At 36.6% G+C, this 21994-nt stretch overlaps 1 protein-coding gene across 1 annotated transcript in view; it reads left to right on the top strand.

The window, feature by feature from the left end:
* Positions 1-21994, top strand: part of CTNNA3 (catenin (cadherin-associated protein), alpha 3) — a 1348181-nt gene that overhangs the window by 1286434 nt on the left and 39753 nt on the right. Inside the window, exon 17 of the mRNA XM_005876777.2 lies at positions 4608-4742. Coding sequence (XP_005876839.1) covers positions 4608-4742 — 135 coding nt within the window. The remainder of the gene's footprint in view (positions 1-4607; positions 4743-21994) is intronic.

Raw genomic sequence — 21994 nt, 5'->3', positions numbered from 1 at the left:
CTCTGGGCTGGAGCACTGGTAGGGAAATGAGTCCATCCTGGGGAGGGAAAGGTCCTGGACACACTGTTCTTGTTATCACTGGTTACTCAAAATTTCTATTCTAGCAGTTCACAGTGACAAATGACACCTCATACTTTTTGTTAGCAAACTTTGCCAGTTTAGCAGAAATTAAACTGTTGTCTGTAATTGCAAAAGTCCTTGTAAGTGTTTTTAAAATAAAGTTTATATTCCATTGTGGCAAAAAATAGCTGAGCTTTAGAATAAAGGTCTTTAAAGTATTCACTTTTCTAATTCACTCTTAAAATTCAAACTGAAAGGTGATAAATGTGTTTTACTTTTCTTCTCACTCCTAAATGAAGTATTCTGCATTGGGACCAAGCATCTTGCTAGAAGAGTGAAAGCTGGTTTAGCATGAGAAAACCACTTAGGCTGGCATGCCATCTGCTTGCCTGTAGTGAGAGTCTTAGTAGTTATAAATTTAGAAAAAATATATATCCATGCATTAAAAAGCTAACCAGATGTCCTGGTCAACATCTCCTATCTTAATAAACTGGGAAATAGCCAAACTGTTATGGTAGTCTACCGCTGGATTTGTCTTGAAATCCTGAGCAGAGTTCCTTTAAAAGTTATTTTATGAAAATTTTATTTTTTTAAAAGTCAAGGCCAAGAATGTTTTACAAATATAAGGCTCAAACTTTTTTTTTATCACCATCATATAAAAAAAATTAGGGGAAAGATTATTTGACTTTAATAAAGGAGGTTTGACAAATAGGAACATTTTTAAAAATATTTTTTTAATTTTTCAATTATAGTTGACATACAATAGTATATTAGTTCTAGGTGTACATCATAATTACACATTTATATAACTTATATGAGGAGGTCACCCTGATAAGCCTAGTACCCACCTGACATCATACATAATTACAATATTATTGACTGTATTCCCTGTGCTGTTTACATCCCCGTGGCTGGCAATTTGCACATCTAATCCCTTCGCCTTTTTCATCCGTGGTCCCAACTCCCCTCCCTCCTGAAAACCATCAGTTTGTTCTCTGTATCTTTGAGTTTTACTTTTTGCTTTTTTCTTTTTTTTAGATTCCACATATAAGTGCAATCATATGGTATTTGTCTTTGCCTGACTTATTTCACTTAGCATAATACTCTCTAAGTTGATATATATTGTTGCACATGGAGAGGTTTTGTTCTTTTTTATGGCTGAGTAATATCCCATTGTGTACATACCATCTCTTTTATATCCATTAGAGGAGCATTCTTAGAGTGGGAATGATTCATTCTCCTGATTCTGCTTTTAGGTGGTCAAAACCAATCAGAAAAGCTTTCCAAATGTCAATAGGAAGAAGGCTGTAATAAATTTTGCATTATAGAATTGACCAATTAGTATGCTTTTAGTCCTTCAGTTATAAATCTGACTAGCATTGTTAGGTGTAAGCAAGATTTTCATTAATTCTGGAAGTAAAGGGTAAAGCTAGCTCAGGCAACTTTTAATTTCAAAAGTTCAACTTCACATTTTCTGCTCATTTGAATCTTTCTTAACAGAATTCTAAACTCTTTGAGTGCGGCTTTGAAAGAATCCCTTGAGAGAGATTGTATGTTTTTCTTGGTGGTGGCAACATTGGTAATTGGTTAAGGGTCTAATTATTAATTTGCAAGTTCAATTTTATCATCTGTGATATAGTGGTGCTGGTCTTTAAGAAAAAAATCCTATAGATAAGAGTGTCCATTTAAGAATCAATTTACAAATCAGGGTGGCAATTTACTGTTTACTATCCTATATAATAAAAGAGTAATATGCAAATCAACTGAATGGAGGAACAACAGGTCAGCGGGGGGTGGAGCCAGTGCAGTCCCCTGATTGGCCCACCTGGTCACCTCCCGCAGGCAAGGACTCCCGGACTGTGAGAGGGCGCAGGCTGGGCTGAGTGCACGAATTTTCGTGCACCAGGCCTCTAGTGAAAGATAAAACTGGTAAGAAGACTAATACTGTTCCTAGATTATAGACATAGGTAAGTATAGCCAGATGATGTCAGTTTGAATACCAGCTCTACCATTTATTAATTGAGCAATCAATTAATATATCTGTGCCTCAGTTTCCTTCTTTGCTAAGTGGGGATAATGAGAGACCGTACCTCATGTAGTTGTGTGATTATTAAAAATAGTTAGTATAGTCAAAGTACCTGTAACAGTATATGGCAAATAAAACACTACATGTCAGAGATTATCATTGAGTTCATCCATAAGAACAAAAAATAGATAAGGCTGTTACTCAATGAAAACAAAGAAAATGGTGTTTTCAATGAATGTCATGTAGAAGAAATTTAATGCAGGGAATGAAATAGAATACAAAATTCAAATTAGTTTGCAAATGTGCAGAATGACAATAATTAGATCTGAGAATACACCATATTCTCAAGATCCACCCATGTTGCCTCAAATGGCAGTATTTAATATTTTCTTATGATTGAGTAGTATTCCATTGTAAATATGTACCACATCTTCTTTATCCAGTCATGATAAGCAAAATAAGTTAGACAGAAAAAGTCAAGAACCATATGATTTCACTCAGATGTGGGATATAAAAAACTGAAAGCAACAAGAACAAATAAGGAAAACAAAGAAACAAAAATTCATAGACACAGACAACAGTATGCTGGTTATCAAAGGGACTAGGGCTGAGAGGAACTACAGAGTAAAGGGAGTCAAATATATGATGGCAGAAGAGGATCTGAATTTTGGTGATGGGTACACAATGCAATATATAAGTGATGTATCATAGAATTGTACACTTGCAACCTATCCTCCTCTTCTTCCTCCTCCCCTTCATATCTCTCTCTTTTTCTGTCTCTGTCTCTCACTTTTTCTTGTCCCTTTCCTTAATTAGTTATAATTTAACCCTTTCTGTGAGATTTGGGGGATTACTCTTACTTCCTCATTTAAAATTTTAAAAACACAGTTAAAGTCAAAATCTCTCTAATCTTGTCTGATGGTAGCCCTGGCTGGTTAACATGTGTTTCATATGTTCATGCCTATCTAGCAGATGGATAGTATTTATGCAGAAGAGTTTATTTCTTTGCTACATTTGTTGATTAACTTTTATTCAAGGTTCCCATGTTTTCATCTTGTCCACACATTCCGGATCTATGTAGAGTAGTCTATTCAGCAAATATAAAAGGGATTCACAGGTATTTTCCAGCAGCACTCCAGCTTATTGATTACTAGGTAAAAGCAGAAATTCCAGGAAGGCTTTCTGATTTTTTATCCTATCTTATATTTTACTAGAGGCTCGGTGAATGAAATTCATGCATGGGTAGGGTCCCTAGGCTTGGCCGGCGATCAGGGCCAATCTGTGGGGTGACCGGCAGGGTAATCAGGGGGCCCCTGCTGGCACCCACCTTGGCTGACCTGGGACCTGCGGGATGGGGGCAGCTCCTGCATGGAGTGTCTGCCCCCTGGTGGTCAGTGCATATCATAGCGACCAGTCATTCCACCAGTTATTCTGCTGTTCAGTCAATTTGCATAGTAGGCTTTTATTGTATAGGATTTTGCATTTTAGTTTATCGTAGTATATACTTTAAACATAATGCAACCATTTTGTTTTATACCATTTAATTAAACAACATATTATATTTTAAATACTGTTTTTTTCACTTTCCCAAAACATTTTCCACATCCTTTGAAAATATTATTTTCTTGTAGACTATGTAATATCACATTATATGAAGAGCATTCGCCTTTAATCTTTCCACTCTTTTAGGACATTTAAGTTATTTTCAAATTTTGCTATTATAAGTAATGCTGCAATGAATATCTTTACATAAAATTACTCTCCATATTTCAGCATCCTTATGAAAATGCATTTGAATTAGAATTAAGTTATTGGGAATTTTAAAAACCTATTTTAATTACATAGAAGAAAGAACACAAAGATTAAACACGGACCATAGATATTTATGTTATGATGAAGCTCAAAGCTGTACTCCAGATAGTTCCTTACAGAAGTGAATATAACATAGGTAAAGAAATTTAGCACATCTATAAAACATGGATGCATGCCTTCTGTTTCTTAGCTCCAGGTAGATCCACAGCTGTTATCTAAGGTGGAATGATTTCTTTTGCTTGTAATAGCTAAGAGCATTAAATGCTGAAATTAAGAGAACATAATATATAGTTTGTTGCAGATGATTTTTTATGCTCATGTAAATAACAAAGCAAAGACAATGCAGAATTATGAGTTCAGAAGAGTGTTCTAATTGCAAGTCTAGGTTAAAGGAATAATTGCATTTATCTTGGATTTACCTAAAAATATAATCTGAACACTTCTAACCTTATCATAAATTAAATGCATTATTTTATGTACCTCTTCATGTTTGGATATTTCTGTAATCTTTCTTTTGTCTGTGCTGAAGTAATTAAGGTCAAAACATGAATAAACTCCTCTAATGGAGGAAGCATGGCCTTGGTCTGAGAATTGGAGCTCAATGAAAATAAAATTGCTTATAAGTCACCTGAAATGTCAATATTTCCTCACTTTGATCTAGTTATTATTAATTTTTCTATTTCCACTTTTATCTTTTATGCATATTTAGTGTCCAGATCTGTCATGCAAACAGGACTTGTTGGCTTACCTAGAACAGATTAAATTCTACTCTCACCAACTGAAAATCTGCAGCCAAGTTAAAGCTGAGATCCAGAGTCTGGGGGGAGAGCTCATCATGTCAGCCGTGAGTACTGCCCAGAACTAATATCATATTGTAGAAGATGCTTAAAACCTCCTTATTCCACCAAATCTTACATGTCCATGTAGGTTAACAACTCAATTGGAGTGTAAAAAGTTGCATGTAAACTAGCGAGAAATCTTGCCAGATTTCTTAAAGATATGCTACATAGGTACAACTTGTTTTTATTTACTTCAGAGATACTAGAATGAATCAGGTTTTATAAGACACTTGGGTGAGAAATAATACTTAGAGCATGATTTTCAGACTTCAGAAAGAGTACAGACGGAACTCTGAATCGAATCCTATAATTTTCATAAAATGAAATTCATATGGCATTGCAAGTTAAAATAATTTTATGATTAATTTATATTCCCACCATAACATAGAAATGCAGGCTTTGAAAAATTTTATTTCCGTATATAATTTTAGAAGTGGAATATGATAGAACATTATAGATTTAGATGAACTTTCATGAATTCTTTGGTGACCCTGAGTTTCAGTCTGCTATAAAATGACCATGCTAGAAATAACATCTAACTTTTCTACTCATTTTCAATAACAGTATATCATTTCTTTAGAGTGGGTACAGTAATAAAATATTTTATATCAGTATTGGATTCAGTTATCAGTGACTTTGAGAAGGACATGGAACAAGATTATAAATTTAAGTTAAAGTGAAACATCAGGAATGTTATGGGAACTTACATTCATGAAGACAAATTTTGTAAAAATGATAACAGTATACTTATAAATTTGAAATGTTTAGGACCTCAATAGCCTGACTTTGGACTCTCCTGCAGTGAGCTAACATTCCTAAAAGAACATAGTTACAAAAATGCAAGCAAAGAATTACCATCAAGACGAGGGGGCAGGGAACTAAGCCTCATAGACTGTTTCTTGCCTTTTATCCCATTTTATCTTCACAATAGCATGCCTCCTAGATTGTTTTTTGGCTTGTTTTGTTTACTCTAATACTTGAAAAAAAAGAAATTTAGAAAGGTTAAATAGCTTCTCAGCGGTCATACTAGTAAATGTCAGAACAATTTACCTTCAAAGACCTATGTCTTCTCTATTCAGATGGGCAACTTTGAATCTATGAGGAAAGTGAGGAGCACAAATCAAAAGTGAATAATTTGGAAATTATGTGTAGTTATTATTAAAGGTAAACAAACAGGTGTTTTTTACATTTATATTTTGCAAAAGAATTTATAAATCAACACAACCTATATAAGATTGGTATCCTTTCAGTTTTCAAAGGAAAGTATATTTTAAATTGTCACAATCTATACACACACAAAATATGTGTATACGAATACATACATGTTTATAGGCATGCACAGATAGACACAGCATGTGTATTTTACATATATGCATTTAAAAATATTGTATTTTTATTCTGTATTTGACATTTAGTCTTCATTTTCTCAACATTATAACACTTTAGGTGTGTAAAAAGTATTTACACCAAAGTCTGCTGTTTACTTTTCATATTTTCACACACTCACCATCATTCACATGGTATAGTCCAGGTAAATTTTATGATTTAATTATATGCAAATTTTTCATGTTGCCTGAAGCTAAGCTTTCAAAAAACTTGATAGAAGTTCAGCCTATAGATTACTGCTGAAATATATTACTATTAATTGTCCCTCCAAAATATAATTTCCATCAAGTATATGAATTGAGTTTGTATTCCTTTCTGTTTGATATGATGATTCAAATTCATGAACTTTACATATTTTACAGAAAGATTGGGCATGAGCCATTTAGAATTCATGATTTACAATTTAAAAGCTGAGTTGTTATATAAAATGAGAAATAGCATTGCAAATCTAAAACTATTTGTCATCGTTTCACCCATAATTTCCCATTAGAAAAAAAATAAATCTCAAAATAGGAGCACGCCCCCTCTTATATGCTTTCCTGCCATCTGCTTGCAGGTCGATCCTGGAAAGCTTTGAAAATACATTTCATTTGTGCGTGCCAAAGCACACTTCTTTCATCTCTCCATGACCCTGGGTTCTAGTCTTTTTCTTTTTCTTTTTTTCCTTTAAATTGAGAAGGTCTTATCTAAGTCACCCTTTTTTTCCCATAAAATCTTCTGAAAAATAACAAGCATGTTTCTAAAGCAAGGAAACTCATTAAAAAGTACAGAAAATTGTACTCAAAACTACAGATGACTCAAAGATCACTAAATAAAGTTTGCATCCCAGAATCAGGTTCATGAAATCCTATTTTTAGAAAATATATTTGGTTAAGAAGAAGTAAGTGGAATGCATTTCTGGAGGTAATGAGTAGACTGATTTCTGGGTCTAGGGTATTAGGATATAGGGTAAAGAAGATGAATTTATAGCAGAAAGAAATTTTAAAACCATTCTCATAATATAAAATGTCATTAAAATTATTTTTCTAATCCTTTTTATATCTGCAAGCACCTATCCTGAAATTACATGTTTTAATTACTAGGAAACCAAAGTGTGATTAGTCCAAAACCCCAGCACCATAGACCATCTGGGGGATGAAACTATGAATAGATGGTACCTCCTTCAAAATACTCAAAGATGCACATATAATACACTCAAATATACAAAAGTGACTCCAAAACAATATAATAAACTATATAACAGTAGTTTACCCAAAAGCACATAGTAAGGCGTGAGGAAATAATTCCATTGATTTGGCAAGTGGGCAAGAGAATGCCACAAAAGAGGCTTGACTAATTAAACTGGACCTTGATTAAAAAGAAATACAGTCAGTCCTCAGGTTACGTCGGACTCGACGTATGTCGTTTCATGGTTACGTCGCCATCTCCCATTTATTTATAAAAAAAAAAAGTTCCGTCATTTCGACGTATGTACATATGTGCTTTATGTTTATTATTATTTATTTACCACAAGTGAAGGTCAGGAATTGTTATCTTTCTTTTAAATTGTTTTTACTGTTTCACTTCATTACTGCTGTGTCTTTGCTCCATGTGAGTGACGTAGGTGCTTATGTAGGTGGGTTCCGACTTAAGGCAAGAATTGTGTTATGTCGCGCAGCAGGAAGGGATCTCTGACGTAACCCGAGGACCTACTGTACTGGGTACTGTTGGTGTGTGTACTGGGAGGGTGGGGAATAGAAGAGAACCTGAAAACAAAATTGGAACTGTTTCAGAAGAACCATTTATAGCATTAATCTGACACTGCAGGCAATTGAGAGGAATGGAAAAAGTTTAAGTTTGAGATGGGCATAAACAGATCCCTCTGTTTAGAAGCTAACTGCTTTTAAAACATGTTCTTAAATTGATTCCAGAGAGAGGAAGAGGGGGGAGGGGGGAGAGAGAGAGAGACAGACAGACAGACATGGATGTGAGAGAGAAACATAAGATTGGTTGCCTCCTGCATGAACCATGACTGGTGTTCAAACCCGCAACTTGTTATGTGCCCCAACCAGGAATCGAACCCAACACCCTTTGGTACAAGGGACTACACTCCAACTAACTGAGCCACACCAGCCAGGGCTGGAAGTTCACTGTTTTTGACAAGGTGGTGAGAGCTAGAAAAGGCAAGGGAGGGATTGGAAGATAGAGGCCTGTTTAGGAATTATTTTTTAAAATAATCTAAGAGTAACAGTGAGGACATAGATTAAGGCAACATTAGTGAGAATGGAGAGCAGTATATTCATGCAGGAAAAATCTTCTGAGGTAGAAGTTATTAGAGTCAATGATCTATTAAATGTTAAGGTTGAAGAAGAAAGAATTGATTTACCCCAAGGTTTTGAGATTTGTAACTTACTCAACAGTGGCATCATTAACCAAAAGCTATATGTAGAAGGAAGAGCAGATTAGGAAATTCATTCAGGTTTTGCTTGTTAAATTTAAGTGATTAAGGGGCATTCTAAGACAAAGGTCTAGGAAAATGGGTATGTGGCTATGAAACTCAGGAGAGAAATATGAAGGAGAAATAGATGGGACCATCCAGTGAAATTAGTGAATAAAACAAAATATAACTCAGAAGGAGATCCAGAAAACTTTTCTACATGCAAGGGATTCTAATGTAGGAGGTACAGTGACTTTGGTTGTGGCAGTTTAAACATATCGGGCGTTTACTATCTCCATAAAAAGTCTGAGAATGGGTAACCCAGGACTGTAATGGCAGCCTCGCAAAGTCATCAGGGAATCGGGCGTTTTTGTCTTTTTGCTTTATTGTCCTTGGTTTCTGGCTTTCATTTCTATCAAAGTCGAAATATGGCTTCTCTAGCTCTGCTATGGTTTTGATATTCCAGACATATTAACAGAAACAAGCATTTCTTACATCTTTTTAAGTTTCTTCCAAGTGATTTTTTTTTGCATATTATCATCTAGAACTTAATTATATAGCTATACTTAACTGCAAGGGATGCTGCAAAATGTAAAATTTGTTTGTGTTTTAATCTGGGCACATTGCTTTCTCCGATTACATCGGTTTTGTTTCTGTGAAGAGAGAATGGATAGCAATTTCTATCGTATCCATCTATGATTACCCAAATCACAGCAGTACTCACATATGTTGTAATTATCTGCTTTTATGCATATTTTCCACTAGACTATATGGTTTCTGGATATTTTTGAGTGATTAAGGCTGATCAACATAAAATTTCTGCATTATTTATAGACATTGGCTGCTGTACCTTCAAAGTGCATATTGGAACTTTATATACTTTTCCAAAACAGTATTAGTAATATGATGTAGGCAAAAATTAGACCATATTGGGCTGAATGCTTATGATGCAGTAACCGAGTAAAGATGGTAAAATAGACTAAATTTTCCAACAGTTTGTAGCTGGAAGGAAGAAGAAATAAAGAGTAAGAGAATGAGGAGAGAGAGGGAGAAAGATATTTAAGGGGTAGATGGAATTACTCAAAGTCTCTTTTCCTTATCTTTCCTTTGTTTTGTTAACATTTTTATTTATGTACTTTTTAACATGGCAGTAATTGAAAAAGTATTAGGTAAAGACCAGAAGAAGCTAGAAAAGAAGAATCTATGAAAAATTAGAAATATAACTCACAGAATATAGTGTTAAGAGAGAATGGAATTAGGAAAACAGATAGAAAGACTAGGTTTGGTTTAAAAAAAAACAAAACAAAAACAGAAAACAAAACAAAGCCCTCTTCTGAGCCGGTATAAAGATAAATAAAGCTATAAATACACTTAGATACAGATAAATATGAAATTGAAGAATTTCTTGCTGATGGATCCCATATTTTTGGTAAAATAGGAGGAGGAGTTTTCTGTTGAGATTAAGATCTGAGTGCTGTATCCACAGTTTCATTTTAGCAAAGGAACAAAGTAAAGATGCCCATATATTCAGTCACTTTTCAATGCTGCTTAGAAGAGAAAATAATCCAAGTTAACAGTGATGATTTGAGATAGTAATCAGATATACTGTATGCTACACATTGTTCTACCGGAGCTGAGCTTCAAGACCTGGCCTAGATTAGGGACCTTCAGGTTATCATTCAGTCACATGAAAATGAAGCCAGCATAGCCTTCCAACGCTATCATTATTAAATGGAAAAATGATAGCAAAACATGGCAGAACTATCTAATTAACATACCGTTGCAGATCACTTTTCAGACACCTTAACTTACTAATGTACCCATTTAGCAATAGAATAAAAATGATATAACTCCAAGAATATTAAAATGTACGTGGGACACCTAGGGCACTAGGGCACTATCAGTTGTTTCTCTAGTGTCCTTATGTCTAGTGCTAATTGTGGAAGTTATTATATTTTGTGAAAGGTGCCTCACCATAAAAAGTAAATATTATTATGTTCTATCCTGTCTATATAAAAAATAAAATTCAAGAGGAGAAAATAAAATAATTTAAATAATAATTTAAATGGTTTGAAACTCTTAAAATTATCCTTTCCTCGGTGTTATGGTTTTAGGCCAACACCTTTTTATACTACTTAAAACTGATGAATTATGTAATCACCATGTTTTTACATTTCCTTTAATGTATTTAATTGTGTGTGCTCTCTTACCCTCAGGCAAGTGTGCCAAAGTCACAATTTTAAAGATTGAATAAATAAATAAAACTAATCAGTTGTGGGGGGGGGGGGGGGGAGGGAGGAGATTAGCAAGATTGAAAATTTGCCAACAACTGCAACTTAGCATCAGCAGAAGTCAAGGGGCAGTGTGCATTCAATTAGGAATGAAAAGAAACAGCAACAATACAGCTATCGACCAAAAGAGCCACTAGGGCCTGCAGAGCCCAGGCAATCAAGCACATACAGAATGACTTAGTAGGTTAATGTGCTTGCCACGTTAAGGCATTAAGGGAATTATTTAATGAGCTTTCTGAACTTATTGCAATCATTGGTAGTAATCAGGAAAATCAGAAAAACTAAAGATTTAGAAAATTAGCTGAAGTATTTATAGTTTTTAAAAAGGGGCAGGGAGATATATGATATGGAATGGGAAGAGGTGAAAGAAATGAAGAAGAGGAGAGAATGCAGAGAAGGGCCAGAAGTAAAAGTAAAGAGAAAAATATACTTTACAAATAAACATAACTCTAGACAGTTATGTTTGTTGAATGTTAGGAGGCAAATGGAAGTAATTGGCCCTTAGTAATTCAAATAATATATTTTGAAAAGAAGTTGTGGGAATGCTGTTTCCTTGTTTTATTGTATTGTAGTAAAGTGGACTCAGTTCTCTTGGTAGCTAGGTAAACTGATATCACAATGGATTAGATTTTCTTTTTTTAAATTTCTTTTTCAATTACAGTGTACATTCAATATTATTTTGTGCCAATTTCAGGTATAAAACCTAGTGGTTAGCCATAATATACTTTACAAAGTGTTTCTCCTGATATTTCCAGTATACACCTGGCATCATACATAATTACAATATTATTGACTGTATTCTATTAGCTGTACTTGACATCCCTGTGACCATTTTGTAACTATATATTTGTACTTCTTAATTCCTCCACCTTTCACCCAGTCTCCTAAGCTCCCTAACCTCTGGCAACCATCTGTATGTTTTCTGTATCTATGAGTTCCAAATTTGTTTATATATATATATATATATATATGTATGTATGTATATTAGGAGCCCAGTGCACAAATTCGTGCACCTTTAAAGGAACTGTGGGCCACAAGGCTGCAGTAGGCACAGGGGTGGGTCTCGGCCCATCCCCCAAGCCTCCACCTGGCCCCTCTTACCATGCCTCCCCCTCCCTATCCCCTGTCTGCTGGCAGTCCTGCTCCCCCCACCACTGCTCCCACGCGCTGATGGCCACGTCCCACTCGCACCTGCTGACAGTGCGGAGTGATTGGGCCAGTGCCAGCAGCGGGTGCAAGTGGCGGCTGCTGTCCTGATCGCCCCTTAGGAGCAGAGGGAGGTGGAGAAGCCCTCAGGGGCGATCTGGGACAGCAGCTATCGCTCACACCTACTGATGGCACTGAGCAATTGGGACTGGCAATGGGCTCTGGCACTGGGTGTGAGCGGGGCCAGTGCTGGCAGTTGGGTGTGAGCAGTGGCTTTGGCACTGGCAGCAGGTGTGAGAGTCCGGTGGAACTGTGGCATGTGGGAGCAAAGAATTTTCAGTAATCACCAGTAGCTTGCCCTGATGACAGTGACCGGCACCCTGCCTTGGTCTGGCGCCCCCGCTCACTTACTCCACCATCCTGCCGCCGGCTGATGCCCGCCATGTTCCACGCTCGCCCCCTGCTGCTGATGTCCACCATGTTCCACGCGTGCCCCCTGGTGGTCAGCGCACATCATAGCTACCAGTTGTTTGGTGTTCTGCCGTTCAGTCTATTTGCATATTAGCCTTTTATTATATACTAGAGGCCCGGTGCACGAATTCGTGCACAGGTTGAGTTCCTCTAGGTGGCCTGCAGGGATCCGGCCAAAACCCACAGTCCAACGCCGCCTGCAGCTCCTACCTGCCACTCCTGCTCATCCCAGTGCCACTGTGCCTGCTGCGGGCTTGCACTGAATCGGTCCCTAATTGGGGGTGGCTTGCGCTGCTGCAGCAGTACTCACCAGCCATGTGCCCTGCATCTGGCACCCTCCCAAGGGGAGTGGCCTGCGGGATCGGGCATAAACCCACTCTCTGACATCCCCTGAGGGATCCCGGATTGCGAGAGGGCTCAGGCCAGGCTGAGGGACCCCACCAGTGCACGATCAGGCCAGGGAGGGACCGAGGGAGGGCTCCAGGGCATGTCCGGCCCATCTCGCTCAGTCCCGATAGGCCAGACCCCAGCAGCAAGCTAACCTACTGGTCAGAGCATCTGCCCCCTGGTAGTCAGTGTACAGCATAGTGAGTGGTTGAATAGCCTTAGCATATCATTAGCATATTATGCTTTGATTTGTTGTTCTGCCATTCAGTCTATTTGCATATTACCCTTGTATTATATAGGAGCCTCTAGATCAGTGATGGCGAACCTATGACACATGTGTCAGAGGTGACACGCGAACTCATTTTTTTGGTTGATTTTTCTTTGTTAAATGGCATTTAAATATTTAAAATAAATATCAAAAATATAAGTCTTTGTTTTACTATGGTTGCAAATATCAAAAAATTCTATATGTGACACAGCACTAGAGTTAAGTTAGGGTTTTTCAAAATGCTGACACGCCAAGCTCAAAAGGTTCGCCATCACTGTTGTAGATCCACCCATGCTGTTGCATATGGTAAGATTCCACTTTTTTAATGGCCAAATAAGATTCCATTATATAGATGTCTGACAGCTTTTTTATCCAGTAGTCAATTGATGGCCATTTGGATTGTTTCCATATCTTGGCTATTGTAAATAACACTGCAATGGACACAGGGGTGTATATATTCTTTTGAATTAATGCTTTGAGTTTCTTCGGATATATACGCAGAAGTGGAATCAGTGGGTCATAAAGCAGATTCATTTTTTAAAAATTTTTTGAGGAACCGTCATACTGTTTTATAGTGGGTGCTCCAGTCTGCATTAGATTTTCTTGAAAATGCTGATTGAGCTATGCATTTGAAGGAAATTTGGAAATAATATATTCCTTATATCTAACTCAGATTAACATTACAAACAATTGAATAGGTCAAGAACTTTTAATGACTTGGCTCAATTCATGAAGAAATCTAATGGAACCGAATCTCTCATGTTTGTTGTTTTATTGCTGCAGGAAGTAAGCCCTAGCCTCCCAGTGAGTTTGGTGGCAAAATGACAGGAGGTGGTATTATTCCACCCAGCCAGGATGGTTACTGCAGATATCAAGAGACCAGGAATGGTTTTAATTTAAAGATGTGGAAAAACACTGACTAGAACATAGCATTAATTGATAATAATGATGACTTAATGATCCTGGATTCTTAAGAAAACCTTACCAGAACATAACTCTTCACCTTCCACATGACAAGCTAACATGAAGCAATGGGAAAACGAGTAGACTCCAAATTAGGAGATGTTATAGGAGACATTACTCTCTTTGGGTCTGTTTGTTCCTCTATCTTTAAAACTAAATTAGTTCTATAATTTGGTATTAAATTAGTTCTATGGTTCCTTCCAACTTAGAATTTCTGATCTTATTTTATAGTGAATGTTTTAATTTCCTTTCTCATTTTCTCTTGTGTATGTTCTTCAGTTATTTTCTTTGTGATTACCATGGGATTATATTTAACATACTAAAATTATAAAATTCTGACTTGAATTTATACTAGCTTAACTTTAATGACATACAAAAATTCTGCTTCTTTAACAACACTATCACCAAATTTTGTTGTTAATGTAACAAAATTTCATCTTTATACATTGTCTAAAAACATAAACTAATAATCTTAATGCATTAATATCTTAAATTATGTAGAAAAAATGTGGAATTTAAAACCAAAATTATTAACTTTTAGACTATTTTTACAAAAGGTATTACCTTCTTAAATCCTTAGAAAACAATATTGTTAAATAATACTAGCTTCTACTCTTTCCCACGTTTTTACTTTATTGAGATCTTTATGTCTTCATACAACTTTGAGTTACTAGTGTCTTTTCATTTCAATCTGCTTGTCTTCCTTTAGCATATCTTGTAGGGCAGGTCTAGTGATAATGAATTCACTAGCCTTTGTTTATCTAAAAAAAATCTTAATTTCTCCTTTATAACTTTTGAAGGACTGTTGTGCTGGGTATAGTATTATCAATCAACTATTTTTCTTGTAGCACCTTGAAGATTATCTCACTACCCTCTGGCCTTCAAAGTTTCTAATGAGAACTCTGAAATTCTTATTGAGTAGCCCTTATAAGTGAAAAGTTGCTTCCTTCTTGGTTTCAAAATTTTCTTACTGTGTTTTGCTTTCAACAGTTTGATTATAATGTGTCTTGGTATGAATCTTTTTCAATTCATCCAAATTGGAGTTCATTGAATTTTTTGGATGTTTATATTCATATATTATATTAAATTTGGGAAGTTTTCAGCTGTTATTGTTTTCAAATAAGTTTTTAATCTTTTCCTCCTGACATGCCTACAATGGGTACATTGTCAGCTTAAACATGCCCACATTTATTTAGAATCTGTTCACTTCAGTCTTTTTTCTGTCCAGTTCCCAGACTTGTTCATTTCTTTGTCATATTTTCAAGTTTATTGACTCTTTTGCTTGCTCAAACATGCCTTTGAAACCCTGTAGTGATTTTTTTTCCATTTTAGTTATGGTATTTTTAGTGCCAGAATCTTTTTTGTTTCTTTTTATGTATTCTATCTCTTTATTAATAGTTTAATTTTGTTCATATGTCACATTCTTGATTTTCTTTGTGTCCTCCTTTAGTTCTTTGAGCATCCTTAATTCAGCATGTCTTAAAATCTTCTTCTTGCAGATCTGCCATTATGCCTTTTATATGGACAGTTTTGTTGGTTTTCATTTTTGTTCCTTTGGATGGAACATACCTGTTTCTTTGTATATTATGTGTTATTGTTGTTGTTTTTTAAACTGGACATTTGAATCTAATTATACGGTAACTCTAGAAATCAGATACCTTTCCTTTCCCACAGTTTGCTGGTTTTTATTTGATTTCTTTTTGTTGTTTGTTTTTGTTTTGATTTTTGATCATTTAAGGCTATCGCTGCGTCAAGAATCAGCCTGAAATATAACTGCAAAGTCTTCTCAGGTCTTTCCTAAACCTCTGCCCTCCCCTAGGCACACACAGTGATTTTATAATTTCCCCTGAATATGTGGTTGCTTTTGAATGTCCTAGTCTTTAATGTCTGGCTTCCAAAAATGGGAGAGAGATAAAAATGAAGGATTTAAATAAGGTGCTGGACCTTTAAGTCCCCCAAAAGTCTCTTTAGTCGATCGGAAAGACCTGTAACAGTGATGGTCACTGCCTTTTTGCCTGCATCTCTGTGATGCAAAACAGCAACCAGTGATCAGGTACAGAGTCCTGATATTTGGAGGACAGGGTCCTCTTTACTTACCTGGTTCCTGGCTCCTACAAGTTGTGTGCAAGCTGCTTCAGGAACACGTGCATAGCTGCCCGCCAAGTGGCGGAGGTGTGGAGGATAGATAGCTGCTGCTGTGCTAAGAGTGAAACGGAAATAAATTAACCATGATGTACCTTCCAAGCCTTCCTCAGAGGTTGCAAGTCTTCAATAGACGCCAGAGTTCCTAAATAGTTACATCAGACAGAATCCACCAGTACAATTATGGTCTGGGAGGGAAGACAGATTTCTGATGCTTTCTATACAACCATCTTTCCAGAATCCTTGATCTCATTCCTTTTGGATGTCTCTTCCTTCACATTTCTTTTCCAAACTTTTCTTCTTTGCTCCAAGTGACAAATTAAAATATGTAGTAGCAAATGGTTTTGTCTTGATTTGTTTTAAAAAAGATGCTTCTAGGATTTTGCTTCAGCAATGTACATCAGTGAGAGTGACATCAGAGGCTTTAGGAGTTACCTGTTAATTTTAGATCTAGAGGAAAGTGAGACGTGCATATCAAAATGGTACACTATATTGTTCATGATTATGGGATTGATTTGACAAGGCTTTACTGAGACTGCTTGGTGTCTCCCACAGAAAGCAGTGATCTATTATGTGAAATTAGATCCTCTGTGCATTTAAGAGATGAAGAGGATAAAACATCTGGATGAGGCGCGCATGTGCGCGCACACACACAATTTCAGGAAATAGAGGGGGGAGAGAAGAAAAATATAAATGTGATGTGAGAGTCTCAACTATGAAATTTACCCCTTAAAAGATTTGCCATATTCTTATTTGAATGTCAAATAGTTCCATATTATTGAAAACAAAAACATTGGAAGAATATAAGACTTAATGAAAAAGACTGTTTGTGTTTGAGGGAAAAAGTAGCGTAATTTTTATTAATCCTTAGAAAAGAAGAATGAGGACTGATTATCTCTATCCTGTGCTAGACGGTCTGAACCCACAGAGTTTGAGGAGGTGCAGAGGGAGGCCGTGAAAGTGAGCAGGACGGATCCGACAGCTGCAGGGTGTGCCGGAGTCCCCATTAGGCAAAGTGCAGCTGAAGGGAAAGCGCAGAGCTGGATGCAGACACCCTGATGTTTGAGTTCAGCTGGAAGCCAGGGAGAAAAAGCACAGAAGAAAAGGGGCGAGGAATAAAAATCCAGGAGCGAACGAGTCTAGGACAGCGAAGTGCTGGCATCCAAATCCATAAAGGTGTGGGTAAAGGCAGAGCTAAAAGCTGATGTGAAAAAAGGCACAAGGGAGGATGGATGACATTTGCAAAAGTAGCCATGTCAGTCCGTGACTCATGCTGAATGTATGCTTGTTGTTGCAGATTGTGAAGGAATACTAATAGTGATCCCAAGATAAAAGTTCCTCTAAGAGTGGGTTTGTGGTGTGTGTGTGTGTGTGTGTGTGTGTGTGTGTGTGTGTGTGTGTGTGTGTGTGTGTGTGTGTGTGTGTGTGTGTGTGTGTGTGTGTGTGTGTGTGTGTGTGTGTGTGTGTGTGTGTGTGTGTGTGTGTGTGTGTGTGTGTGTAGCAAAATCAACGCAATCCCACATTTTCCTCTTTTGATTAGTAAAGTCTGAATGATATTAATAGCAAATCAATAACTTTCATAATGAGCCGTAAACATTGTCTTTTATATATTTGTTTATTCCAAAACATTAGCATTGGCATTTGGGATTTGGGGCTGGATAATGATGGGGCAAGGGGCTGTGCCGTGCTTTGTGGAATGTTTGTCAGTATCTCTGGCCTACTCACTAGGCCAGTGCCCCCGCATCACTTAGTTGTGATAACCAAAGATGTCCCCAGACTCTGCCAAATGCAACATTGTCCCTTGTTGATAACTATTGGCCTAAGGGAAGATAAAAATTAAGGAAAAGCTAATAATGCTATTACAAGTGTTGCTACTCCTGCCAGATCCTCTCACCTGGCAGTTCACCCATCTCCCAGCTATTGCACGTGTTGGCAGCTGATGTCTCACAGCTGCTGTCTCCTCTGGATAATTGTTCTCAGTCAGATAGGAATCACCCTGTCAGGGTGGTTATGCACCATCGCCCCTCATGCCCTGGAAGCCTGTAGCCAGTGACTGAGGGGAGGATACAAAAGGCCAGACTCCTTGCCTCAAGGTGGAAGCTGCTCTGCTGTGCAATTTCACAGCCCCTGTGAGTTCAGCCAAATGTGGTCTCTGGCTGAAACTAATAATGTTCTTACTTATCTCTCCCCTCACCCCCCTATTATATCTCCCTCCCTACCCTTCTTCGAGGACAGGACTTCAGAAAACCACATGCAGAGAATTCTGTAGGCTCTTTGAAGGTACCTAGTACTTTCGAGATAAACGATAGCATCGCTGTGTTCTTTACTGCCCCTTTGTTTGTGGATGGGAAAGAGGTGATGGCTGAATTTGGAAAATACCCCACTCGTATTGAAACATTTATATGTATTATTTTATCCTCTCTGAACTGCTACAAGTGAACTTGTGGTATTTTGTTGACACGAAAACTAAGCTTAATAAATGAACAGGACCTGCCAAATGTCATATGGTCGGTAAGTGATGGAGTGAAAATGGGAATCCGGGCTCTGGCTTCAGAGCTCTTTGCGGTGTTCCACACTAACGTTTATATATTCTCATTTTGCTGCCCTGAAACAACAATACAGAGATGAGTAAACAGAGCCCTGTTCTCAAAGAACCCCGTTAGAAAGCAAAGGAAAAAATAAGTATGCAATCATAGCAAATGTTAATTTACAAACAGAATTTGTATTTTTTTATGCTTCTGAAAAAATGTAGCAGTCTCATGATGCAAAGAAATATAAAAATAGAAGCTAAAAATAAGAACAGATGTTTAAGAATGTTTAAAATAATAAAGAAATGGGCATTTCCAATCTTTTGGGTTAATCAGTTACTCTAGTTATATTCAACTGAAAATTAATAAGTGATTATATAGTTATCATTGCTTGGTGATAGATAGCATAGACATTTCTCTAGAGAAAGAGAATGATTATCAGGCATTAAAGATATTTTTATTGCATAGGGTCATTATTTGTGTAACAATTGGTAATATGATGAATGATGACTTAACCTAGGGATCTGTAAAAGACAGAAATGTGTAAATGGACATTTCTTACACTGACCCTCTATAAAACTTAAAGGTACAACATTAAATCTCACTTTAGTGAAGCCCTTTCAGCTATCGTCTTCAAATGCCGCTTTCTGAAAATATAGCTGATCAAAAAAGAAAAAAAAACAACACTATGGCAGCCTTAGGGGAACAAGTGCATTAAGTCATCTCTGCGATGTTAGCTGTCTCAGGGAAGTTTTTAGTCAAGCCCTGGGTCATGGTTGAATTTTATAACAGAGTTCTATGTTTTTGCAAAAGGCATGCAAGCCCTTTTTGTATCACTCATACATGGCAAACATTGGGCAACTACTCTGTGTGTGTGCTCATGGTATTATTTCTTATTGCTAATGACAAAAATGACACTCATGAAAGTTTTAGCAGTAGTAACTTATACTTTTAATCAGATGGACAGTAAAAATGTACTCCTCTTCTGTACAAAGATACATTATTTTTAGGCTAGCCTCCGGTTCTTTATCACATAGCATAAAAAAGAATATCTACAATTGCAAAACATTTAAGGAAGATTTTTTATTTATTTCTGGTCAACAACCCTGAGTTAGTCAAATTCGGTTAGACTCTGCTGTCATAACAAACAGCTCCCAATTCTCAATGATTTAAGACAAGAAAATTCTTACCTTTTGCTCACTTTTAAGGTTGGTAGGGATCTTTTCTCTACATTGTTCCTCAGAACTAGGCTTTATGTACTTTTTGTAATCGTACTATAAGGCTCCATCATCTCTGTACTAATAAAGGAAAGGACAGAAGGGTTGCTCACTTGGCTGATAGATACCTTCCAGGAGGGAAATGAACTACTGCATGTAAGGTGCACAATGACAAATCATGTTTAGTCTAGCCTCAGGTGTATAGCATACAGTAAGTGCTCATGAAATATTCACTAGCAGCAGTGTTAGAATAGTAGTCAGAATAGTAGTTAACTTGGGATCATGATAACTATCATGAAGTGATATTATTCATTGAGATGTTTCACCTAATAGTTATAAAAGTTTATTTCAAACTAAGTTTAAAGAAAGAAGCCTAGGAAAATATTCTCCTTTTAGTGGATAATTCCTCTGTGTATCATAAAATGGCTTATTGCCCATCCCTTTTTAGTAGCAGCACTTAATATGGGCTTTGATGAAGAATAATCATCTTTGCTTCTGAGCCAAGGTTAGAGTTTGGGCCACACGTGGCTGGTGAGGAATGGAAGACATGTACAAAGTCAATCTTAGGCTATCCTTAAGTGTATTCAGCCCAAGGCAAAGGATATTCAGATAGGTACTTGGACTTTAATTTACTTGTTGCCAATGCAAATGGAGGCATTAGGCCTTGGTTTTGAAGAAAGATCGGGCATGGAGATATTTTTATTCAACATTAGGGTATATATGCAAATGTCACATGTTCAGATTTATTCAATTGCAATATAGGGTAAAGTGGCAGCTACCCAGAAGTTCAGGGGAGTCATTTTGGCAAGATTAACATTTCTGATATAATGGGATTTTAAGATGTTTGGTAAACTACAATGGGTCAACATATTACAGAAACGTTTAAGAAAAGTGCAGAATTAATAAACAAGTAAATGTTTGGGGAAATAGATGCCAAAGATCTGCAGCAAAGCAAGTACTCTGATTTAAATAGTCTAAAAAATCTTAAAGATAATTTGAGCTAAATAATACAAAGTAATAAAAGAATTTGAGGAATTTGCTTACATGGAGAGGAGAAAAGGATTATGAAACTGAACTGAAAATATAAATTTTCCTAAAATGCAAGGTAAAGTTTTTAATAATAAACCAGGAAAGCCTTGTTTGAATTAAGGAATAGTATAAGTATAGACCCATAAACATTTTGCCTGCATAGTGTGTGTGAATGTAAATGAGACAGACACTGTGACTGACAAGAGACAGAATGCATGAAGTGACTTTTCATCAAACTACAAATTTCTGTGATTCTATTAAGAGTTAAAGGAATAGAGGGTGGTGTGTGTGTACATGCACATACGTAAGTTTAGTTTATATATGTAGTTGATGTATGCCTATGTCTACTTGTGTATATACATAAAACTGGGTGCTTATTAATGCTGAATGCTGTCCTAAATATTTTAAATGCATTTGCTTTCATAATCCTTACCAAGAACATCTATATGAAATAGTATTATTACTATTTTACATATAAGGAAAAATGAAACGGAAGGAGGTTGAGCAACTTCTCCAAGATCACAAAGCTATAAAAAAGAGAGATCTTAAACTTGGTTCTTTGATTCCAAAGCAAATACACATAATGCTAAGTTGTCCATCATAGGGGCGCAGAAGCTTTAGTGAAAATGGAAAAATGGAGCAGACTCAGGTCTATATCTCACACTTTAAGCAAATGGGACACTCGTCTAGGACAAGGTCCTTACTCTTCATTTCTGTGACGATTACAATAAGATTAATGGTAACTAACTTTTATCAGGCTCTTGATGACTATATAATTTTAAACCCCCTACATATATTAATTATTTTATACACACAACAATGATCAGAGGCAAGTCCCACTGTTATCTTCATTTTTCAAATGAGAAACTAAGGCTCAGAGAACTTGAGTACAAGGAAGGAGTTCTGTGTCTTTTTCCTCCGTTTCCACCTACATGCTCCAGCTCCCTTACCTAAGAGGGGCTCTGCGACCCATGTTTAGTGATAGTGGCTTATCAGAGTCCTTCTTTACCTGT

This window comes from Myotis brandtii, unplaced genomic scaffold (assembly GCF_000412655.1).
Source record: "Myotis brandtii unplaced genomic scaffold, ASM41265v1 scaffold499, whole genome shotgun sequence".
NCBI classification, from domain to species: Eukaryota; Metazoa; Chordata; class Mammalia; order Chiroptera; family Vespertilionidae; genus Myotis; species Myotis brandtii.
Note: the sequence above shows the minus strand (reverse complement) of the source record. Positions and strands in the feature narration are given on the sequence as shown.